Consider the following 21,428-nt stretch of genomic DNA (forward strand, 5'->3'; position numbering starts at 1 on the left):
TCATACTCCTGAGACTGGTTTTTGGTTTCTGTATTATCAGTGTCTTCTTCTTGAAAAGGATGGACTTTAATTAGTGTGACCAGGCTTACCTCTCATCAGACTTGCCTAGGACCTCATGAAAATGGAGATTCTTTGCGCTGTTGCCTAGAAACTCTGAATTGATAGGTCTGCAGTAGGTCCTAAGAGGGCAGGGAGGTTTCTGACTTCATATATTTGCAGCTCAAGTCTAGGTGTGATTGAATTAAATGATTTCTCAGGTCCCTTTGAGAATTAAACATGGATAGATTTCATTCTTATATATTTATATATATATACACACACTTTAAACAATAGGAGAAAAATATGCAGATTTGATACCAGAACCATTCTATTTGGGTTTTGGATGCCCAGCTTTTTTTTTCCTTTTGGGTCACACCCAGTGATGCTCAGGGATTACTCCTGGCTCATGCACTCAGGAATTACTCCCTGCGGTGCTCAGGGCACCATATTAGATGCTGGGTATCGAACCCGGGTTCAGCCGTGTACAAGGCACATTCCCTACCCACTGTACTATTGCTCCAGTCCATGCATGCCCAGCTTTTGTCTTAAAAAACCAGATCTGGGTTTCAGACCAAACTGGAAAAAGTTGCAGAAGTTATGAGACCAAGGGAATGTGCGAAAATCAGTGTTCAGCACTGTCACCTGAGAAATGGAGGTGAGCACTGTGAGTCCATGGCTTCAGCGCATGACTTTGAGATTTAAAGGTTCAGCAAAAGAAAAGAAGGCATGGGTGAGGAGCACAAACCTACCTTTTGAGAATTAGTTCACATTTGGAATTCAGGTAATAAGTCGGGGGTGGAGATTGAGAGGAAACGAAAGAGGAGCTGAATCCAAGCGATTCCGAATACCATCTTAGTTCTATACATTCCTGATGGGTCATACTTTTGTAAAGAAAGGAAGGGACTGTGATGATTTTTGAGTACACTCCTGCTGTCACAGGATGAACATAAGTGTATGGCCCATGATTGGAATCGAAATGTCTTCCATTTCATCAGGTATTGGCGTTGCAGCTGGACCAGTATTATTCTAGCCTTTGGACTTTTAATCCAAGGGACCAGGGAAGTGATTTTTTAAAACAAATTTTTTGTTGAATCACAGTGAGAAACACAGTTACAAGATAGTTCATGATTGGGTTTCAGTCATATAATGTTCCATCATTCATCCCTTCACCAGTGTACATTTCTCACCACCAATGTCCCCAATCTGTACCCCGCCACCCCTGCCGCCTGCCTTTCTGGCAGGCACTTTTCTTCACTCTCTCTCTCCCTCACTCGCTTGATCACTCTTGTTTTTGCGCTCTCTCTCTCTGTCTCTGTCTCTCTCTGATTCCCCTCCCTCTTGGGCGTTATGGTTTGCAACACAGATACTGAAAGTTTATCATATATATTCCTTTGCCTACTCTCAACATTCAGTTCTTTGTCCAAAGTGACAATAATTCTACCCACTATTGTCATACTGGTCCCTTCTTTATCCTAAATACCGTTTTTCCTGCCCCCTCCTCTCTACACACACTCTCTCTCTCTCTCTCTCACTCACTCACTCACTCATTCACTCACTCACTCACTCACTCACTCACTCACTCACTCACTCACTCACTCACTCACTCACTCACTCACTCACTCACTCACTCACTCACTCACAGAGTAAGCGTCCAACCAGGGAATTGATTTTTATTGGAAAAGAAGCATATAGTCACACAGTGAGGGCAGACTGGAAGATGAATGTGAATCTGAAAGTGTTCAAATGACCCAGAGATTTTTGATAGCACAAGATATAGAACAACAGTGAAAGGTTTGTGACCTTTGCTGGCTTTCTGCATATTCTAATGACCTCTATTGGTGCGTTTTGCCCCTTCAGATGAAACACTAAAAGAATATGAGCTTTATTCAGTGTCCTAAATGCTAACTTTGAACAACTCTGTGGATCTGTGAATAGCCCGAGGGAACAAGGTGATGCCCAAGAAAGGATCTGCGAAGGGCTAAAGCCTGCAGCTGTTTTGTCTTCCCTGCAAAGGCCAGAAGGGGGAGCCAGTCCTTTGGTTGCTACTCTGATCCACATGATGAGATTCTTGGGACAGGGTTTTGCTTTGGCTTAGAAATTGGAATGAATTGAGTTTATAATATTTGCTCTATCATTCGAGAAATATTTCTTTAGGGTATATAAACAATGAAGAGTTCTGTGATCGCCACTATAGAAATTCCATGGAAAATGACTTCTGGTTTGATTTTTCTTTTTGAAGAAAAGATAAATTTGATCATGGTTCCCTGTTCAGACTTGTTGATATTTGCGTGATGGCTATCTGCAGATAACCTTTAAAAATAGTGCTGTGTTGACTCAACCATATTAAAAACATGAGATCTAACCTGAATCCGCCAAACCTTGTAATGTTTCCATCAAGGGTGGCACGGAGTGGCAATGGGGTGGAGAAAGCGTGGGTAGAATGGGGACACTGGTGGAGAGAAGGTAATCTTGGTGTTGGGATTGGTGTCGAAATGTTATATGCCAAAAAGTCAACTATCAATAGCTTTGTACATCACAGTTCTTTAAAGTTCAAATGGAAGCACAAAAACTTAATAAAATATATTAAATAAAAATAGTGCTATATTAACAAAACAAAAGGAGAAAAAAAGAAGAAACCCCCCCAAAAAAAAGAAAAGAAAAAAATAATGACGTATACTTGTCTTGCTGGAAAATCGAAGCCAGTGTTCATTTACATTCTGGGATTTGGAATCAAGATAGACTGAACAGGATAGTTTCCAGATGTCCTGAGTTATATCTATGCTTTTTCAGAAAATGTTCAGAGGTACCCTCTTCATAGCTTCTTTTTCTGTTGCCAAGATCTCTTTTTTCAAGGGATGCTTTCAATTTTGCCAAAGTGACCCAAGTAGTTGTTTATTTCCAATCCCTTAATTTTCTTGTCAATATACCATTCCTTTTGCTTTGTTGGCTGGATACTGTGCAGCCATCCATACCTGCACAATACCAATTTTTAACATCCTTTATGCTGAAATGGATTTTATTGACAGTTGAGAGATGCAGCCCTGCAAAGTGCGTGCTCTTGAGGTCTGATGTTAATAGAATGGTCAGTCTTTTCTGCCTGTTTGTGTCTACCAATCTCACTGTGTCTGCTCATGTTTAGTTGAGGCAAGAGCCCAAGAAACCCAAAATCTTTTTTTTTATTTTTGGGTCACACTCGGCGATGCACAGGGGTCACTCCTGGGTCTGTACTCAGGAATTACTCCTGGCATTGCTCAGGGGACCATATGGGATGCTGGGAATCAAACCCGGGTCGGCTGTGTGCAAGGCAAACGCCCTACCCGCTGTGCTATCACTCCAGCTCCAGAAACCCAAAATCTTGAAAATGAAATTGCTTCTCAAGAGTAAAGTTAGGAAATCAGTAAGTTATGGATGACAACAGTACAGGAAAAATCCCCCCCTGAAGAGACTAAATTTCTAAAGAACAATGCAGTTACCACAGTGTTTATCTAATCTCGTAAAGAAGACTGGCAACCAATTACCCAGAGCTAACTATTGACGGCAACACTTGGCAGAAATATGAGTCATTCTCTTTTGACTGCCTTGCCGTTGAGTTTTTTTTCCAAATTTCAAAGAGAGAAACTGAGACAGGCAGGCCAATTTAAGGACTTAAGAAGGCGACAAAGAGGAGAAGATGGGCGGGAGAGGGACTACAGAGGTGAGATGCTTGCCTTGCTTGTGGCTCACCCGGGTCCCATTCCTCCAGGACTGCATATTGATTCCCCAGAACTGCCAGTAGTCACTCCTGAACACAGCCAGGAGTAGCCTCTGGATAGTACTGGATATGACCCAGCTATGTCCTCTTAAAAAAGGGAAGAGACAAGCCTAATTAACAGTGTTAAAACATCGGAAAGAATGTGCCAGTTTGGGAGTGGTGGTAAGTAAAGCAGATGAAAGGGACTAAGTTATGGAGCAAAAAATAAAAGGAATGCTTGGGCCTGCTGTGCATAGAAGAGTACTGGATTGGCTCTGGACTAGGCACACAGAGACAAACTGGCTAGCAGCGAGGTCTCCAAAACAGACCGGATCAGTTCACATCTCATCTTTACTACTGCTCACCTCTATGCCCTGGGGTGACCTGTTGTGCCTTTCAAATCCTCCATTTCTGTCTGTAAGCCGAAAATTTGGAGGCAGGGTGGTTGTTCAGACACAACAAGCTATGATTAGTGATTATTTCTATCTTTGTACTCAGGAGTCACTCCTGGTAATGCTCCAGGGACCCTATGCAGTGCCAGGGATTGAACTGGGGTTTATTGCTTTATTTCTTTTTTTAAAATTTTATTGAATCACCTTGAGATAGTTACAAGCTTCCATGTTTGGGTTACAGTCACACAATGATCAAACACCCATCCCTCCACCAGTGCACATTCCCCACCACCAATATCCCCGGTATACCCCCCTTTCCCACCCTCCCCCTGCCTCCATGGCAGACAGTATTCCCCATACTCTCTCTCTACTTTTGGGCATTATAGCTTACAACACAGACACTGAGAGATAATCATGTTTGGTCCTTTATCTACTGTCCGCATTCATCTCCCATCCCAACTGGTTCCTCCAGCCATCATTTTCTTAGTGATCCCTTCTCTATTCCATCTGCCTTCTCCCCTCTGCTCATGAAGTAGTCTTCCAGCTATGGGGAAATCCTCCTGGCCTTTGTTTCTACTGTCCTTGGGTGTCAGAGGGTTGAATACTTTCAAGACAACTGTCTTACCTGTTGTACTATCTCTCTGGCCACCAGCTGCGAATTTCAATATTACTGGGAGCTTTGTGATCATGAAAGAAGATAATGAGGGGATCATTGTTGATAGTAGAGTGGCTAGCACACTTGCCTTGCATGTGGCTGACCCAAATTTGATTCCCAGCCTCCCACATGGTCCTCCTATCCCTGAGAAGAGATTCTTGACTGCAGAGCCAGAAGTAAGCCCTGAGTATCACTCAGTGTGGCCCCCCAAAGCAAACAGAAAGAAATATGAAATCAGTATCAACTCAATATAAGATCTGATTATCCAACAATGGCATAGTGATAAATTATATCTTTATAAACAGATTATTATTTAATGTGGATATTACAGCAGTAACTTTTACTGAGGGATTACCAGGTGCCAGACACAGACCTAAATATTTCATGATCTCCCTTTTTCTTATATATTAGGAAAATGCTAGAACAACTGAATCTGGAGGCCTCTTAAAGGAAAGCAACTGTAACTTGCATCTTCATCATTTTCCTGAAAATGCCCTATCTAGAAAGCTGCTGCTTTCCAGGCTTATGGCTAGCTCCCAGAAATAGGCCATTTTGAAAACACTTTTTTGGGTGCTGCATTCTGGTCCCTTTTGGCCAAATACCACTGTTACCAATCATACCCCCAAGCATGATTTTTAAAATAGCACCCAGGGCTGTTGGTGATATTGGCACCATTTTCTTAGAGGGCAGAAAATGTCACTGTCCTAGAAGCAGACATAAAATGAGCTGGTCTGGCCAACAGCAGAATTTCCTTCCCTACAAATCTCTTCACAGGGATTGAACTCGGGGAGTTCCTCTTGTTCCCTTATCCTTCATTCTGGATGGAACCATTTTCCATCCAGAAAATTCAGTCTCTGATTGAATTTCAATCTCTGATTGAAAAATCCTATTGAATTTGGAGGGGGTGAGAGCAGTGGGGTCCATTTCTAAGGAAACATCATAAAGGAATAACAAATAGCTAAAGGCAATAGAATTCAAAAAGTAGGTTATACAATTTAGCTTGCCAAGTGTGCAGGGGGTCCCTGAGTTCATGGTGGAGGGGGTGGTGTTGGAATATTGTATGCATGGAATGCCATTATGAACTGTATTCCTAAATCACAGTGTTTCCAGGATGATCTCACTTATCTGTGGTATATAGAATACTGAATGAGGAAATGAATTGTATTGATAGGGGGATGCCTAGATTACCCTTGACCTCAGTGTTTGGAGAGAAGGACAGAGAAGGAAAGAAATCGAGGGGGAAGACGAGAATGGGAAGTAATGTGTGAACAGGCATCAGGGCTTCAGTTATACTGTTGATGTGGGAGAGTGTAGAGCCCTGTATCCAAAACACACACTCAACACTGAAAACATGAGATTTAAGCTGCAAGCACCGAAAGTTTGTAACAGGACTGTCAAATTGACAGGCGGAATGGGGTGGGATTGGGGTGGGAGGGAATATAGAACACTGGTGAAGGGAAGATGACACTGGCAGAGGGATTGGTGTTGAAATAGGATATTCCTAAATCTCAACAGTCAACTTTGTAAATCACAGTTTTTAATCAAAAACTTGATTAAAAAATAAATCACAGTATTCCCACCCCCACCCCCCCAAAGAGTAGGGAACACATTGTGAATCACAGAAGCCAGACTTCTGGAAGGAAACAAAGTAAGCATTCTTTTCTCATGATGATCCTGGGCTCAGTTTTCCTGTGATTGGGGACCACCAGGGGATGGTGGTAAGGACTACTGGGAGGTTTCCAGAGAGTGAGAGAGAGAATCTCCAATTTAGGTTTGGGTTTTCTGCCAAGAAAGATTTGCCGTTTGTTTGAAGCCTGGCACCAAGCGACACCCAATGTCAATGGGGTCCCCAAGACTGCAAGTTACCCAGGGGACCGTGGGTGACTTGCTTCCTGTTTCTGTTTCAGATCTTATTTGGAGGGTGGTAGCTCAGAGCACTCAGACAAGACACAGTTGAGAATACCATGGAGCATTATGTATTTGGGCCTGTGGTTGCTTCTCTCTTGGCTCACGGCCTGCCTTCTTCCTGATTATGATTCTAGGATTGGCTCTTCTCTTTTTTTTTTTTTTGGAGAAAGGGGCAAACTCAGCAGGGCTCAGGAGTTCTTCCTGGCTCTGTGCTGAAAAGTGACCCCTGAAGATGCTCAGGGGGCCAGATGTGCCGGGGATGGTACCTTGGCCATGTTCAAGGCAAGCACCTTTACACCTGTGTTACATTTGTGGACTCAGTTCTAATTCGGGAAGAGGTGTGTGTGTGGGGGGGGGGCGGGGGGCGGAAATCAAGTTTATAATGTGTTCAGACTCTCTAAGAATTGTGTGCTAAGGATTAAACATTCCTACCGTTAGGTGAGTTCAGGGAAAAGTCCCAGAGTGGGGCTGGCCGCTGCCCTGTTTATTTCGTCCCCTAAGGCAAAGTTGCCATGGTCAATGTGTCTTCCCAGTAATTGCACCTCATCCATTTTCTTTTTTTTTTTTTTTCTTACAAAACATTCTTTTATTTAATTAAAAATTTAAGGACAGTTCTTAAAGGCAATCAGATTTTGTAGAGTCTGGGACTCCCTAAATATGAAACAGAGAACTTTAAGTAAATTTTTTTAAAACGTGGTTTCTCATTTTTTTTTTTTATAGTTTATTTTTAATTAGTGAGTCAACGTGAGGGTACAGTTACAGATTTATACATTTTTGTGCTCATGTTTCTCCCTTACAGAGTTTGATAACCCATCCCTTCACCAGAGCCCATTCTCCACCACCAGTAAACCCAACATCCCACCCCCCCTTCCCAGTCCCGTCTCCCCCCACCCCACCCTGCCACTATGGCATCAACTTGCACCTCATCCATTTTCTGCCCCTGAGTTCAAACCAGTCTCTTTGAGCCCTGCCTATCTGCACCTTCTCTGTGCGTCACGTTAGCGCCCCCTGCTGGACTCCCCCTGCATTGCCAGGATGCTGACCCTTGGAAGGAACAGTGGCTCAAGGGCAGGCCTGGCTTTTTGGGAAAGGTCAGCTTTTTCATTAAATACTCCATTTTTTTATCATTTGAGCTGAGCTCTCTGAGGTTTGCTACTCATGTCAATAATCCCTAGGAAATGCACACTACTGAACATTTTTGCAGAGTGTCTTATTTCCATTTCACGCTGGCTCTCAGGTATGATGGTAATGTACTTCTTGGGAATTATTTTTTTTATGTTTTTAATTAATTAGTTTGCTTTTTGGGTCACACCTGGCAATGAACAGGGCTTATTCCTGGCTCTGCACACTGGAATTACTCCTAGCATTGCTCAGGGGACCATATAGGATGCTGGGAATCGAACCCAGATCGGCTGCGTGCAAGGCAAACGCCCTACCCGCTGTGCTGTCGCTTCAGCCCCACTTCTTGGGAATTATTATTCTTGGTAAAATCATTTCAACTTTCGCTTCGTTCTTCACGTTTCACCCAAGTTCTTCAGTTATACTTCTGAAATGTTCAGGAAGACCCAGTGTGGCCTGTGAGGCCCCCAGGGGTTGAGACTCTGGCCTTGTGTTCTGCTGACCCTGGGTCACATTTCCAGCCATGCATATGGTCTCCTGAGCACACAACCAGGAATAGCCCTGCAGCACCACAGGGTGTGCGCTCCCAGCCCCTGAAAACCAACGCAGCCAAACATCTGGAAGACTGAGCTTATTTTTAAAGATTTACATGTAAGCAAAATGTCCACAGTTGGAAGCATGCGTCAAGTGCTGGGGAAGAAGGCAGACAGGATAGAGAAGAGACCACTATGACAAAGACACTTTGAGATGATCACTCTGGATAGGAACTCTGTGCTGATAGTAGGTAAAGGAACAAACATGATGACCTCTCAGAATCTGTATTGGAGACCTTAATGCATAATGAGAGAGAGACAAAGAATGAAGGAAAGTGTCTGTCATAGAGACAGGCTGCGACGAGGGTGGCAGGAGGAAAACTGAGGACATTGGTGGTGAGAAATGTACACTGGTGGGGGATTGGGTGTTGAAACACTGTATGACTGAAACCTGACCATGTACAGCTTTGTAACTGTATTTCTCAGCGATTCAATAATAAGTAAATTTAAAGAAAGAGGAGAAGGGGCTGGAGCGATAGCACAGCGGGTAAGGCGTTTGCCTTGCATGTGGCTGACCCAGGTTCGATTCCCAGCATTCCATATGGTCCTCTGAGCACAGCCAGGAGTAATTCCTAAGTGCAAAGCCAGGAGTAACCCTTATGCATTGCCAGGTGTGACCCAAAAACAAAAAAAAAAGAAAGAGGACAAAAGAAAACCAAAAGAAAAGCTGCCTGTATGACAAAGGATCTTTGTTTAGTGGGTAAAACTTCACAGTCAGGCTGAATTCAAATTTTGACTCTTTCAATTCCTGGCCACTTTAGACATGATATTTATTCCGTGCCTCCATTTGTTTATCTGTAAAATGGGTAGAGTAGTAGACACTTAATAAGATGATTCTTGGAATACATGCCTTCATTTTCACAAGCACTTGGATCGCTGGCTGGAGGATGGTAAATTCCCCCAATGTTCTAGTGTCTAGGTTCTAGTGTTTATTGTACCCAAAGCTAGTCTTGGAACCAAATAGATAGTACAGGGGTTAAGGCATTTGCCTTGCATGCAGCAGACCCAAATTCGAAACCAGGACTGTCATGATCACATAAGCATCATCACGGGTGACTCCTGAGCACAAAGGAAAGAATAGATCCTGAGCACCAGCAGGTGTGGCCCCCCAAGCCCAGCTTCACTTCGCAAATAATCTGTAAGAGTGTTATATGGTATATTCCCTGCAAATATAATGGAGTCCTGTGGGGTTATATGGGGTAGAGGGTCTTCCCAAGTAGTGCTCTAAGGGTTCAGAGGTCTACACCAGTTTTCAGCTAGCCAGACTCGTGGTTCAGTGCAACGACACAAGGATATGATGTTGCTCAGACCCCTGAGTCTGGGGTCTGCAGAACTGTACCTGGGAAAGCTTTGGGGAATATGTGGTGCTATTTGAATCAGGTTAGCTGCATGGTAGATACACACCCTAACTATTATACTCTCTCCTAACCCTCAAGTGTCCTGTATTTTATTTATTTTATTTTTCCATACTTGGTGGTGCTCAGGGGTATTCCTGGCTCTGTGCTCAGGGATTACTCTTAGGGGAACTCGGGGAACCATATAGGGTGCTGGGCACTGAACCTTGGTCAGCCACATGCAAGGTAAATGCCCTACCCACTGTATTATTTATCAGGCCTGCTTGTGGGAGTCCTGAATTATGTAACTGCTGTAGTTATCCCATAGTTGTATGACTTGGAGCCAGTCTTAATGTTGGTAACATCCTGTTTGAAATTAGCATGATCATACTTCTTGCAAGTACTGTTCACACACACACACATCCTGGAGTGTGTGCATGTGTGCGCACACACCCACACTCATTTGCAGTGGTAGTGAAGGAGAATAATAAGAGCATCACATTGTCAGCTGTGAAGTGACGTGAAACACCAATTAGGGCTATCCGATTGCCACACTATGTTATTTGTTTTCGAATTTGGGTCTGCTGCATGCAAGGCAAATGCCTTAATCCCTGTACTGTCTATTTGGGTATGTTATTTGGGTTTGTTTCTTCTGGTGCCCCACCCAGCAGTGATCAGGGCTTTCTCCTGGCTCTATGCTCAGGGATCACTCCTGATGGGGTCGGGAAAGTGTGGGGATTCAACCCAGATTAGGCACACAAGGCAAAGCACCCTGCCCATTGTACTATCATTGCATCCCCTTAGTTTTCAATACCACCCCCTGGTATTGAAAACTACATATTCATGAAGCTAAAACAGATTCATGGACCAAAATGTGCTTTCCTGTCTATAAGATATTTTGTATTTTTTCTAGGAAAATAGGCCAGCTAGTATCTTTTCACACCTGGGTAGTTGAGGCCTCTGGGGCTCAACAACCTTGTTTTTTTGCATGTTTTATTCACATACAATAGTGTTCACTCAGTCAGTAGCACAAGGAAGTCTGCTTTTATGCAACTGTAGCCAATTGAAGATGACAGCTAAATACCTTAAGAGTGGACTGTAAGTATTAGTTTTCTAATAGTGATTAATACTGACTTCACATAATAGCAGGAGCCTGCAATAATTTAGGTCCCAGAGGCCAGAGAGATAGTACAGAAGGTCACTTGTCTTGCATGCAGCCAACCCAGGTTTGATCCTCAGCACTGCATTGGCCCCTGCCCCAACCCTACTAGGAATGGTCCCTGAGCACAGAGGCTGTAGTAAACCTTGAGTACCACTGGGTGTGATCCAAGAATAAAAATTAAATTAGGTCTCACACAAGTCTTCAGGGACTTGAAAGCCAGGAAGAGAAATAATAATCCAGTCTTGGATTGGGGCTGGAGAGAGAGTACAGAGGGTAAGGCATTTGCCGTGCAACTGGTTATGGTTGTCTCAACCCTGGTTCAAATCCCTGGCATCACATATGTTCCTTCAAGTATCACCAGGGGTGACTCCTGAGCACAGGACTGGGAATAGCTCCTGATCATCTCTGGATGTGTCCCAAATTGTGCCTCTTACTTACACATGCGCACGCGCGCGCGCGTGCGCGCGCGCACACACACACACACACACACACACACACACACACACACACACCACCCCCCCCCCCTTTGGGGCTTGCTATTCTCTTATCTCAGATCTACCTTGTCTTTTACAAGAGCATAGAGAGTACTCAACTCAGGTCTCTCTTCCTCTACAAAACATGAAAGAAATTGTCATAAAGAGTGCTCAGGGAGTGCTTGTGGAATGAATAAGGCCTTGAAACGCAGCATTTCTAAGTGTTAACTCAGATCTGGTATTTCTTCTTAGTGAGAGAGGGAGGGAAGAGATGAGGGATGAGCATGGATTTTCGAGAAATCATGAGGACGATGAAGCAGTTGCTTTAGTAATCACTGAAACTTTGGCTGTGAAGCACTTGCTGAAATACAAAATGCTATGGAAATTCTTAATAACAGGTTATAGACACAATTTTCCCCCAATAACACTCGTTGCATAAACTGCTGACAATTGACCTTTCTTAAGATCCTCATTTAGCGTCTTTAATGGTTTAGGAGGGAAGAAGAAAAGACATTCTGCATCAGATGAACATGATAATTGTCCCAATAACAGCACAAAAGATCCTCTACATTGTGTTCTTTCTTTTCTGTTTATAAAGATAGATTGAAACAAGTTACAGGTTTTTCTTTGAGAAAGTCACTTCCAGAATTGTTTCCATTGAAACCTTTAAATGAAGTCATTCTTTATGGAGCAGAAGCTTGCACTCGATATGTCTTCCAAAGTATATATTTTTATTTCCCTAAGCTATGGTTTATAATAATAGGTGGTTTAGAAATGAAACTCTTAAGCCTTAGTTCGTGGAATATGATCATATACAGAGAAAATTTTATACATTCTAAAGACAGCAACTGGACATGTATATCTCAGATATTTTCTTGGGCTGGTTAAATGTGTGTCATTCTTCTTTTGATTCTTCAGAGTAATTTATATCCTGTCTTATATCCAAAGACTTCTTTGATTGGTTTTGTTCTCATTTGACCAGAGATGGTAGTCAAATAGGGAAGAACTAGGGAAATGTAGTTCCTTGGATACTGTGTGGCATTCTTTTGTAAAGAGGAGCCCCTAATGTGACTCCGATGCCTCTTTCGATAGATGTCATTTTTTAAAGCCCTGGGTACCTTAGATAAATCAGAATCATTTGCAGTCAGGCAATATTGGCTCATCCAAGAGACAGAAAAGAATGAAGCAAAGACTCAGAAAGACTTGTTCCTGAATCCGGTGGGCAGGAAAATGACATGCTGGGAGCTGTGATAAAGTCAGTCTGCTTAGGGTCCACTTCATTTTATAGTTGCTACATGCATTTGAAAACAAAATCTCTTAAGATACCAAAGAAGGCAAAACTAAAACAGAATTAGAAGGAGCATGGATGCAGTTTCAACCTAGGTATGTGCTGGGAAAGGGTTGCATTGCTGAGTCCCTGAAAAGAGTTTGGCCATTTATGAACAACTATTTGAACACAGATGCACAAAGGAAATGTTCCCACCTGTGTGAATTCTATCCCCCTCTATGGACGGGGGCTTATGAATCGCCTTTTCAGGCTGAAAGGGAAGAAAACATGTATTCTAGGGCTTTTTCCCCCTTTCTTGTATATGTGGAGAAGCCACGTCTGGCTGTGATCTTTTGTTGATCTTGTTTTGGGGCCACATCCAGCAAAACTTAAGGGTTCCTCTTGGCTCTGCTCTCAGGAATTACTCCTGGTAGTGCTCGGGAAACTATATGGGGTACCGGGGATCGAACCCTGGTCAGCTGTATTCAAGGCAAAGGCCGTACTCGCTGAACTATCACTCAGGCCCCAATCAAGGCTGTGATCTGAGACCGGGAAAACCCATGGAGTGCTGAGATCGAACTGGGTAGGCTGATGTGGGAGATTGTCCCTATAACAGAAACCAAGGACAGGGGAGTCCTCTGGCCAAAATAGCTTAATTCTCAGAAAATAAATAGGCAGATTATATGTGTCCAGAAAAGGATAGAAAAAAAGAGTCCAGTTTAGCATCTGCTGTACTATCACTACAGCCCCAGAAGAAAGTCTATAAACTTTTCTAAAAAATATTGGGGCTTTGCTATTCCGACCTGTTGTCTTTATGTGGCTGATTTAAAAAAAATCATTCAGGGGCCAGAGCAAAAGTATAGCGGGTAGTGTTTGCCCTGCAGATAGCCAACCCGTGTTTGATCCCCAGCATCCCGTGTGGTCCTTCAAGCCCTATCAAGAGTGATTCCTAAGCACAGAGCTAGAAACAACCCCTGAGCATCACTTGGTGTGACCCCAAAACAAAAAAAAATAATTGTTCAGTATTCAAAAATAACAATAAAATGTCTTACCCATTTGGGTGTTTTGGCCCATTAACTTTCCCCGGTGTTTTTTCTAATTAAAATTGCATTGAGTCCATATGGCATCTGTTGTATGCTAAAATTCCTTAACTCCTGAAAGAAGTGCCAGAGCAGATTGAGGGGATGGAGTGGAGATGAAACCGGTTAGCACTTTGCTAGTCATTGAGGGCAAATGTCAGCTTTTCTCATAGGAAAAGTATACTTCACTCTATATTGTAGGTGTCGATGTAAACAAAATCAAGCTGATGGTAAGCACAGTTTATCTCTGCTGCTTTCCTCCCGCACTTTGTCTTCTCTATTACTGAGATTATTAGTATTCATTATGTAAAGTTGTTAGGAGAACTGAGCCAATACTGAAACATTTTTTGTTTGGTGCCCCAATCTGTTCTCAGGGCTCACTCCCAGCAGTGCCCAGAGGACCAAGTGGTATTGAGGATGAAACCCAGGTCTCTAGGATGCACTCCAGCCCTTTGAGTTCTCTCTCTGGCTCCTGATACATTATTGTTAAATGAACTCCAAAGTTCACATTAAGATTCACTCTGTCTCTTTCACCGTTCCATGGGTTGTCACCAACACACAATATTTTGTGTTCTCATCTGGTCTAGCGTACAGAATTGTTAGACCATCCTCAAAAGCTCTTCTTTACCTCTTTACCTCTTTGTCCCTCTCTTGCAGAGCTACTCTAAAAGATGCCTGTGCAAATTTTTGTGTAGAAATGTATTTTCCATGAAGTTTGATAAATGTCTTGAAGGACAATTGTTGAATGGCTTGCTGTATGATTAGTTTTGTTAGCAACTGCCAGACTGTCTTCCAGTGTCTACGTGCCAGCATTTGCAATTCTCAGTATCATGAATTTTAGCCATACGAATAATTGTGTTCTGGTATCTCATTATTTGACTATGAGATTCCCTTGTAGATTCTTGTGTTCTTGTATATTAATCTTTGAACCCTTCAGTTTTTCTGTTATAGCTTATTAGTACAACAGAAAATCTTTTCTGCATAGAAACGTGTGTATTTTTTTTCTTCATTATATTATTCTTATAGGGATTTTTTTTTGCCTTTTGGGTCACACCCGGTGATGCACAGGGGTTCCTCCTGGCTTTCCACTTAGGAATTTTTCCTGGCGGTGCTCGGGGGACCATATGGGATGCTGGGAATCGAATCCAGGTCGGCTTCGTGCAAGGCAAACGCCCTACCCGCTGTGCAATTGCTCCAGCCCCATATTATTCTTCCAGTTTTAACAACTACAATTGTGGTGTTAATGTTTGTGGTTATGTCGAACATAGTTGCTCTACATTACCACAACCACCAAGATGCTGTAGAGTCTACATTACTGTCTTTGTCATTTCTAAACCCCTGATATCTTCCACATTCTCACCTTAAGTTGTGAATGATGACCATTTTGTGTCTTCCCTTTTTGTTTACCTTTTAATTCTTTCTGTTATGGTGTAACTAGAATCTTCTGAAAAACATTGAACGGAAATGCATACAGGAGAGTTGTCTTGCTCCTTTTCTTAGGAGGAAAGCCTGTATGTTTTCCAGAGGTGAGTTTATGAGTGATTTTGCTTATGGGTGATTTTTCTGTTATTAGTCGGTAATTTAAATCCACTCTGGTATAAGAACACTCTTTGATGTATATGCTTTTCAAATTTAGGCCCAGAAGATGGTCTCCTGGGTGAATATTCCCTGTGAATTTCAGAAGGCGGTATATTTTGCTGCTGGTGAATCAAGTAGCCTATAAATGTCAATTAGATCTAGTTGATTGATGGTGCTATGCGATTCAAAAAGACCTTTCCTTATTTTCTGCCTGATGGATTTGTCATTTATTGATAGAAGAGTGTTGATGTCTCCAACTGTAATTGTGCATTTGTCTGTTTCTCCTTGAAGTTCTCGCTTTCTGCCTCAAATATTTTGATGTTCTGTTGTTACGGGCATTCATGTTAAGGAGTGGGTTTTCTGGGTGAGTCTGAGTCCATAATCATTGTGTAATGCTGCTCTTTATCTGGGACATTTTCTTTATCCTTGACAGTTTCCAGCTTAGTCTGAGATATAGGCACACTGTTGTTTGCTTAGTTGAGTTTAGCCTGGTGCATGTTTTCAATTCCTTTAGTTTGTTACTATGTTTAAGATATGCTCCTGGTAGAGGACCTGTGGCAGTCCTCTTTTTAATGTCTAATCTGGTAGTATCTGCCTTTTCCTTCCTACCTTTCAACAGATGCAAGGGTCTTCCAGATAGTACAAGTAACCACTGTACTGTCTGATTCAAACCATGGCTATTCTGTGTAATACAAACCTGACAAGCTCCCTGTGGCGTATTCGATATGCCCAAAACAGTAACAAGTCTCACGATGGAGACGTTAGTGGTGCCTGGTCGAGCAGATCTATGAGCAATGGGATGACAGTGACAGTCATGTACCCATTGGACAGTTCACATATCCTATGGCCCATATCACACCTGGATGGTTGTGCTGTTATTTTTGAGCACTGTCATTTATGGACGATATTTTAATACCATTGCATTACCCAAACAACGATGGCCAGGTTGCCACGGTGGCATCTACTCATCTTGAAACCTTGCTCTCTGGTATGTGGAAGAATTCAGTTTAATACATCTATTTATTTAGACCTTCTCTTCCTGTATATTGAAAAAATGAGAAAATTCACAGTTCACTGCCAATGTTTTCATAATTGGATTTTCCATTGTTCCAGTTTTTCCTGAACCCAATGCTGGACTTTTTCCTAGGAAAACGATGGGGACACCTTCCCATACTGAAGTGGACATTATTATTCTACCAAAAGAAATCAGTGAACTTAACTACCTTGCAATTATTGTAGTTCTTGGTTTCATTTCATGAAACCTCAAGTTTCTAAGAAAAAAAACCGTTTTTTTTTTCTTTTCACCTGTTCCTCTCGCACCTCAAGGAGTCTTTGCCTGAGCATTGTGCATTGGTTCTGATTGAATCTATTGCTTTCTGATGTAGAAAAAAAGATACCCAGTTCTGTTAGAACTCTAGGTTTGGGGCAATCCCAGAGAGGTCCTAAGTGGATTCTGAGAAGTAAAAGTGGGACCAGGGAGCACCTGGATCTGGCAGTTAAGCCAGGAACCCATAATCCCCATTGTTGTTACTCTTTCTGTAGAAGAATTCCACATCTTTTGTAATTTCCTTTTTCTGTTGCTCCACCTCAAACAAGGCTAGGGCTGTCTAGTCTTTGAAATTTTATTGTCCTGGATCTTCACATTGGAGAGCAAATGCACCATATTAAAGGTGACATTTCCCTTGCAGAGCATTCATTTTAGAAGATAAATGATGGAGATTAATGAAGTAGTAGTAGTCCTGTAAGTCTTTAATTCATGCTCCCGATAACCAAGTTGAAAGTATAGCTAACCTTCTTCATCTTTGAGCCCTGGTTTCATCTAGTCCATTTCTATTGGGAGAGGAAATGTCAATGAGAACACCATGACTGTTCAAAAGAACTTTATATTCTACACATATATTTTGAGAATGCGTATCCTGGGTTAATGAAAGATAGGGTGTGAAAGTTGTTGGGAGACACTAGTTTGAGTTGACTACTTTGCCTTTTTTTTTGCTTTTTGGGTTGTACCTGGCAATGCACATGGGTTACCTCCTGGCTTTGCACTCAGGAATTATTCCTGGTGGTGCTCGGGGGACCATATGGGATGGTGGGAATCGAACCCGGGTCGGCCGCATGCAAGGCAAATACCCTACCCTCTGTGCTGTCGCTCCAGCTCAACTTTGCTATTTTGTGACCTTGGGAAAGTACCTAAACTCTGCTCAGCTTTAGTCTCATCATCTTTAAATTGCTAAATGTAGAACAACCACAGGTGATCATTGTAAAATGTAGATGTCATAAATCACTTAGAAATGTTTTGTATATGCCCAACTAGAGGATTTTAAAGACATGGATGGTGTATCTTTTGTTTTCACTTAACCAGACCCGCTGTATTTATAGGTCTTAGAACACAGCTTAGGAATATTAAATGGTCACTAGCCGAGATGAACATGAATGGATTGGGGAACATGGGGGTTCTTTACCAATATTTCTGATGTTTTTGGAGAATTTCCTATTCCTTTGAAATTGGCTTCACAATTGTCTTAGACTCATTCAACCTTACAATTCAGTGACAGAGTAGAGAGTACCATCTGGTCATTAGAAGGAGATGGTTACAAGATCGAGATATTTCATTGGAATTGCTTAATATTCGAAAGCAAACAAAGCAAAACAAATGGACCTGTAGCAGTTGATAAACATGAAGATTAGGTTTCTCAAGTGGGCTTGGAAACCCAGTAGAATTGCACTGCCATCTGTTCACCATTGCTGGCGATGTCATAAGCTCAAGGGAAGAATCTAGTGAGGATGTTCTACCTTGCGAGGGATCTGGGACAGATTGTGACAACACAGATTCGAACTGACTTCTGCTCCAGATGACTAAGATGCTGGACTAAGTGATCCCAAGTATCTGTTGGAGTCTGATCTCCCTAGTAGTCTGAAAGTGGTAATAATTTGAGTTTTCAAGGCTCATGAATGAGCCTCCTTTGGAGGAAAGCTATCCTGGCTCTTTGCACTCTTGTAAGCATTGGAAAGAGCTTAGTTAATTTTCTGTCCTCATAAAGCTTGGTGGTTTGAGGGTTTTTTTTTTAATTCTGTGTTATTTCTTGAAAAGCCTATTTCATTGTTTCTGATGGCTTTTGCCTTTCCTTAGGAAAATTGGCTACTCGGCTTCTTTGGGGTCATTTGTGTGTGAAGTGTTTCAGTTGGGAGAAAGTAGGTGGCATTGCGACTTTTTCTTTCTGACCAATGATATTAGTTGGAGCTATGCTAAGGGGTAGGAGCAACAGATGTATTTCTCCATAGGGCATCTCTGCATAGTGGAGAAGGTTTTTTAAGCCATGTGTCAACTGAACTTACCAAGGAAGCTTCGCTGTTATCCTTCCAGATGTTCAGCATACAAATACCAGAGGTTTTATTTTCAGCACCAAATATGTAGATGAGTGCACTGTAAGCACTGTTTTCCCATTGCTCATCGATTTGCTCAATCAGGCATCAGTAATGTCTCCATTGTGAGACTTGTTGTCACTATTTTTGGCATATCGAATACGCCACTTGTAGGTTGCCAGGCTCTGCTGTGTGGGCGGGATACTCTCGGTACCTTGCCGGACTCTCAGAGAGGGATGGAGGAATTGCTGCATGGAACTTTTTTCCCATGCAGATACCCATTTAGGGGATAAATTTCATTTCCTGTCTGGCAGTCTGTTGGAGAGTTCTCTTTAAAGTTATCTGGAGAAAATCGACCCCAAATGATTCCATTTGTGATAGCTCTTATCCCTTGGCTAAGGACTTTCCTCTCCTCCAGGACTGAACAGGCTTAATTTTTTTTATAAGAGGTAAAAATGTTAACTGAATCCTGACTTTCCTCATTTGAATGTTATTTGTATGTTTAAGAATCCATATTCCCTTCAGGTTTTAGACTTCATGTTCAGAAGGTAACCTTGATTTTCAGGCACACATACAAAAATTGCAAGAGTCAAAACTGCGCCTAACCGAATGATGATGTCATTACAGAAGACAACAGAACTTTCATCATTACCACAAAATCGTTGGCACTTGAATTTCCATGTGTTAATGTGCGGGCATGTCTCTGTCTCTTCTTTTTCAGAGGCCTTTGAAATCGTTGTGCGCCATGCCAAGAACTACACCAATGCCATGTTCAAGAACAATTATCCGAGCCTGACACCGCAAGCTTTTGAATTCGTGGGGGAGTTTTTCACCGACGTGTCACTCTACATCCTGGGTTCCGACATCAATGTGGATGACATGGTCAATGAGTTGTTTGACAGCCTCTTTCCAGTCATCTACACCCAGCTCATGAACCCCGGCCTGCCTGAATCTGCCTTAGACATTAACGAGTGCCTCCGAGGAGCCAGACGGGACCTGAAAGTTTTTGGCAACTTCCCCAAGCTCATTATGACCCAGGTTTCCAAGTCATTGCAAGTCACTAGAATCTTCCTCCAGGCACTGAATCTTGGCATTGAAGTGATCAACACCACTGACCACCTGAAATTCAGTAAGGACTGTGGCCGGATGCTCACCAGAATGTGGTATTGCTCCTACTGCCAGGGACTGATGATGGTGAAGCCTTGTGGCGGCTATTGCAACGTGGTCATGCAAGGCTGCATGGCAGGCGTGGTGGAAATTGACAAGTACTGGAGGGAATACATTCTGTCCCTTGAAGAATTGGTGAATGGCATGTACCGAATCTACGATATGGAGAATGTGCTGCTTGGCCTCTTCTCGACCATCCACGATTCGATCCAGTATGTCCAGAAGAATGGAGGGAAACTCACCACCACCGTGAGTACTAGAAAAATGGGTTCCTGTTGTGGTTGGGGTAGCCTGGCTGGTAGTAGTTGCTGATGGGGAGAAATACGAAAAGATCAGAGGATTGGCAGGAATGATTGAGGATCTGAATCATTACATCTCTACCAAGAACCTTGGTGTCCCCGGTGGACCCCTCAGAATTTTTGCAGATAACAGGTGAAAATTGCATACATGGGGAACCATGACAGGAACTAGGGAGCCAGCAGGTAGGTCAGGGGGATACCTGAAGGAAATAAAGGTTGAAAGAGGGCCACGGTCAGAAAAATGTTGAGATATAAATGACCTTTAATTTAACTTTATTTATCTTTAATTTTATTTAACTTTACCTTCATTTAACTTAAACTTAACTCCTTTAGGGGCTGGAGCGATAGCACAGCGGGTAGGGCGTTTGCCTTGCACTCGGCTGACCCGGTTCGATCCTCGGCATCCCATATGGTCCCCCAAGCACCGCCAGGAGTAATTCCTGAGTGCAAATCCAGGAGTAACCCCTGAGCATCGCTGGGTGTGACCCAAAAAGCAAAAAAAAAAAAACTTCTTTAAATAATCTCATAGGGGTAGATAGTGCATTAAGACTGGCCAGAGAGATAGCGTAATGAGTAGGGCACTTCACTTGCTCATGGCTGACCTGTGTTTTATCCCCCCAGCATCCCAAGCCTTGCCAGGACTGATCTCTGAGCACAGACCCAGGAGTCAGCCCTGAGCACAACCTGTTATGGGCCCAAGAGAAAATTATACTGGGGACAGAGCATGGAGGGCATTTGCCTTCCATGCAGCTGACCCAGGTTTGATCCCCAGAATTCCACATGGTCCCCTTTACTCAAACACTGACAGAAGTGATTCCTGAATCCAAGGGCCAGGACTAACCCCTGAACATCACTGGGTATGACGCAAAAGCCCAGCCCCCCTCAAAAAAGAAAAATGAAACCAAAATTTCTAGTCATAAATGCTGCTTTCATTCTAACTCAGGGCCTAGAGATATAGTACAGTAGTTAAGGCCCTTGACTGGTGATGCAGTTGACCCAAACTCTACTTTTGAGCTCTCATATTATCTCTAAAACCCTACCAGGAGTGACCCCTGAGCACAGGTCCTGAGCACAGCCAGATGTGGCCCCCAAATCATTAAAAATATGTAGTCATAAATCATGATTTAATTCTAACTCCAGGACTAAAGAGATAGTACAGTTGGTAGGACACTTGCCTTGCACACAGCCAATCTGGGTTCAACTCCTGGCTGTGATTTTGGTTCCTCTGAGTACAGAGCCAGGATTAGACTTGAATGCTGCTAGAAGGGACCCA

General features: G+C 42.8%; 1 protein-coding gene across 1 annotated transcript in view; it reads left to right on the forward strand.

The window, feature by feature from the left end:
* GPC3 (glypican 3) overlaps window positions 1–21,428 on the forward strand; it is a 458,480-nt gene that overhangs the window by 221,051 nt on the left and 216,001 nt on the right. The window contains exon 3 of the mRNA XM_004606379.2: window positions 19,411–20,105. Within this exon, the coding sequence (XP_004606436.1) occupies window positions 19,411–20,105 (695 nt within the window). The remainder of the gene's footprint in view (window positions 1–19,410; window positions 20,106–21,428) is intronic.

Source organism: Sorex araneus, chromosome X (assembly GCF_027595985.1).
Source record: "Sorex araneus isolate mSorAra2 chromosome X, mSorAra2.pri, whole genome shotgun sequence".
Classification (NCBI taxonomy): Eukaryota; Metazoa; Chordata; class Mammalia; order Eulipotyphla; family Soricidae; genus Sorex; species Sorex araneus.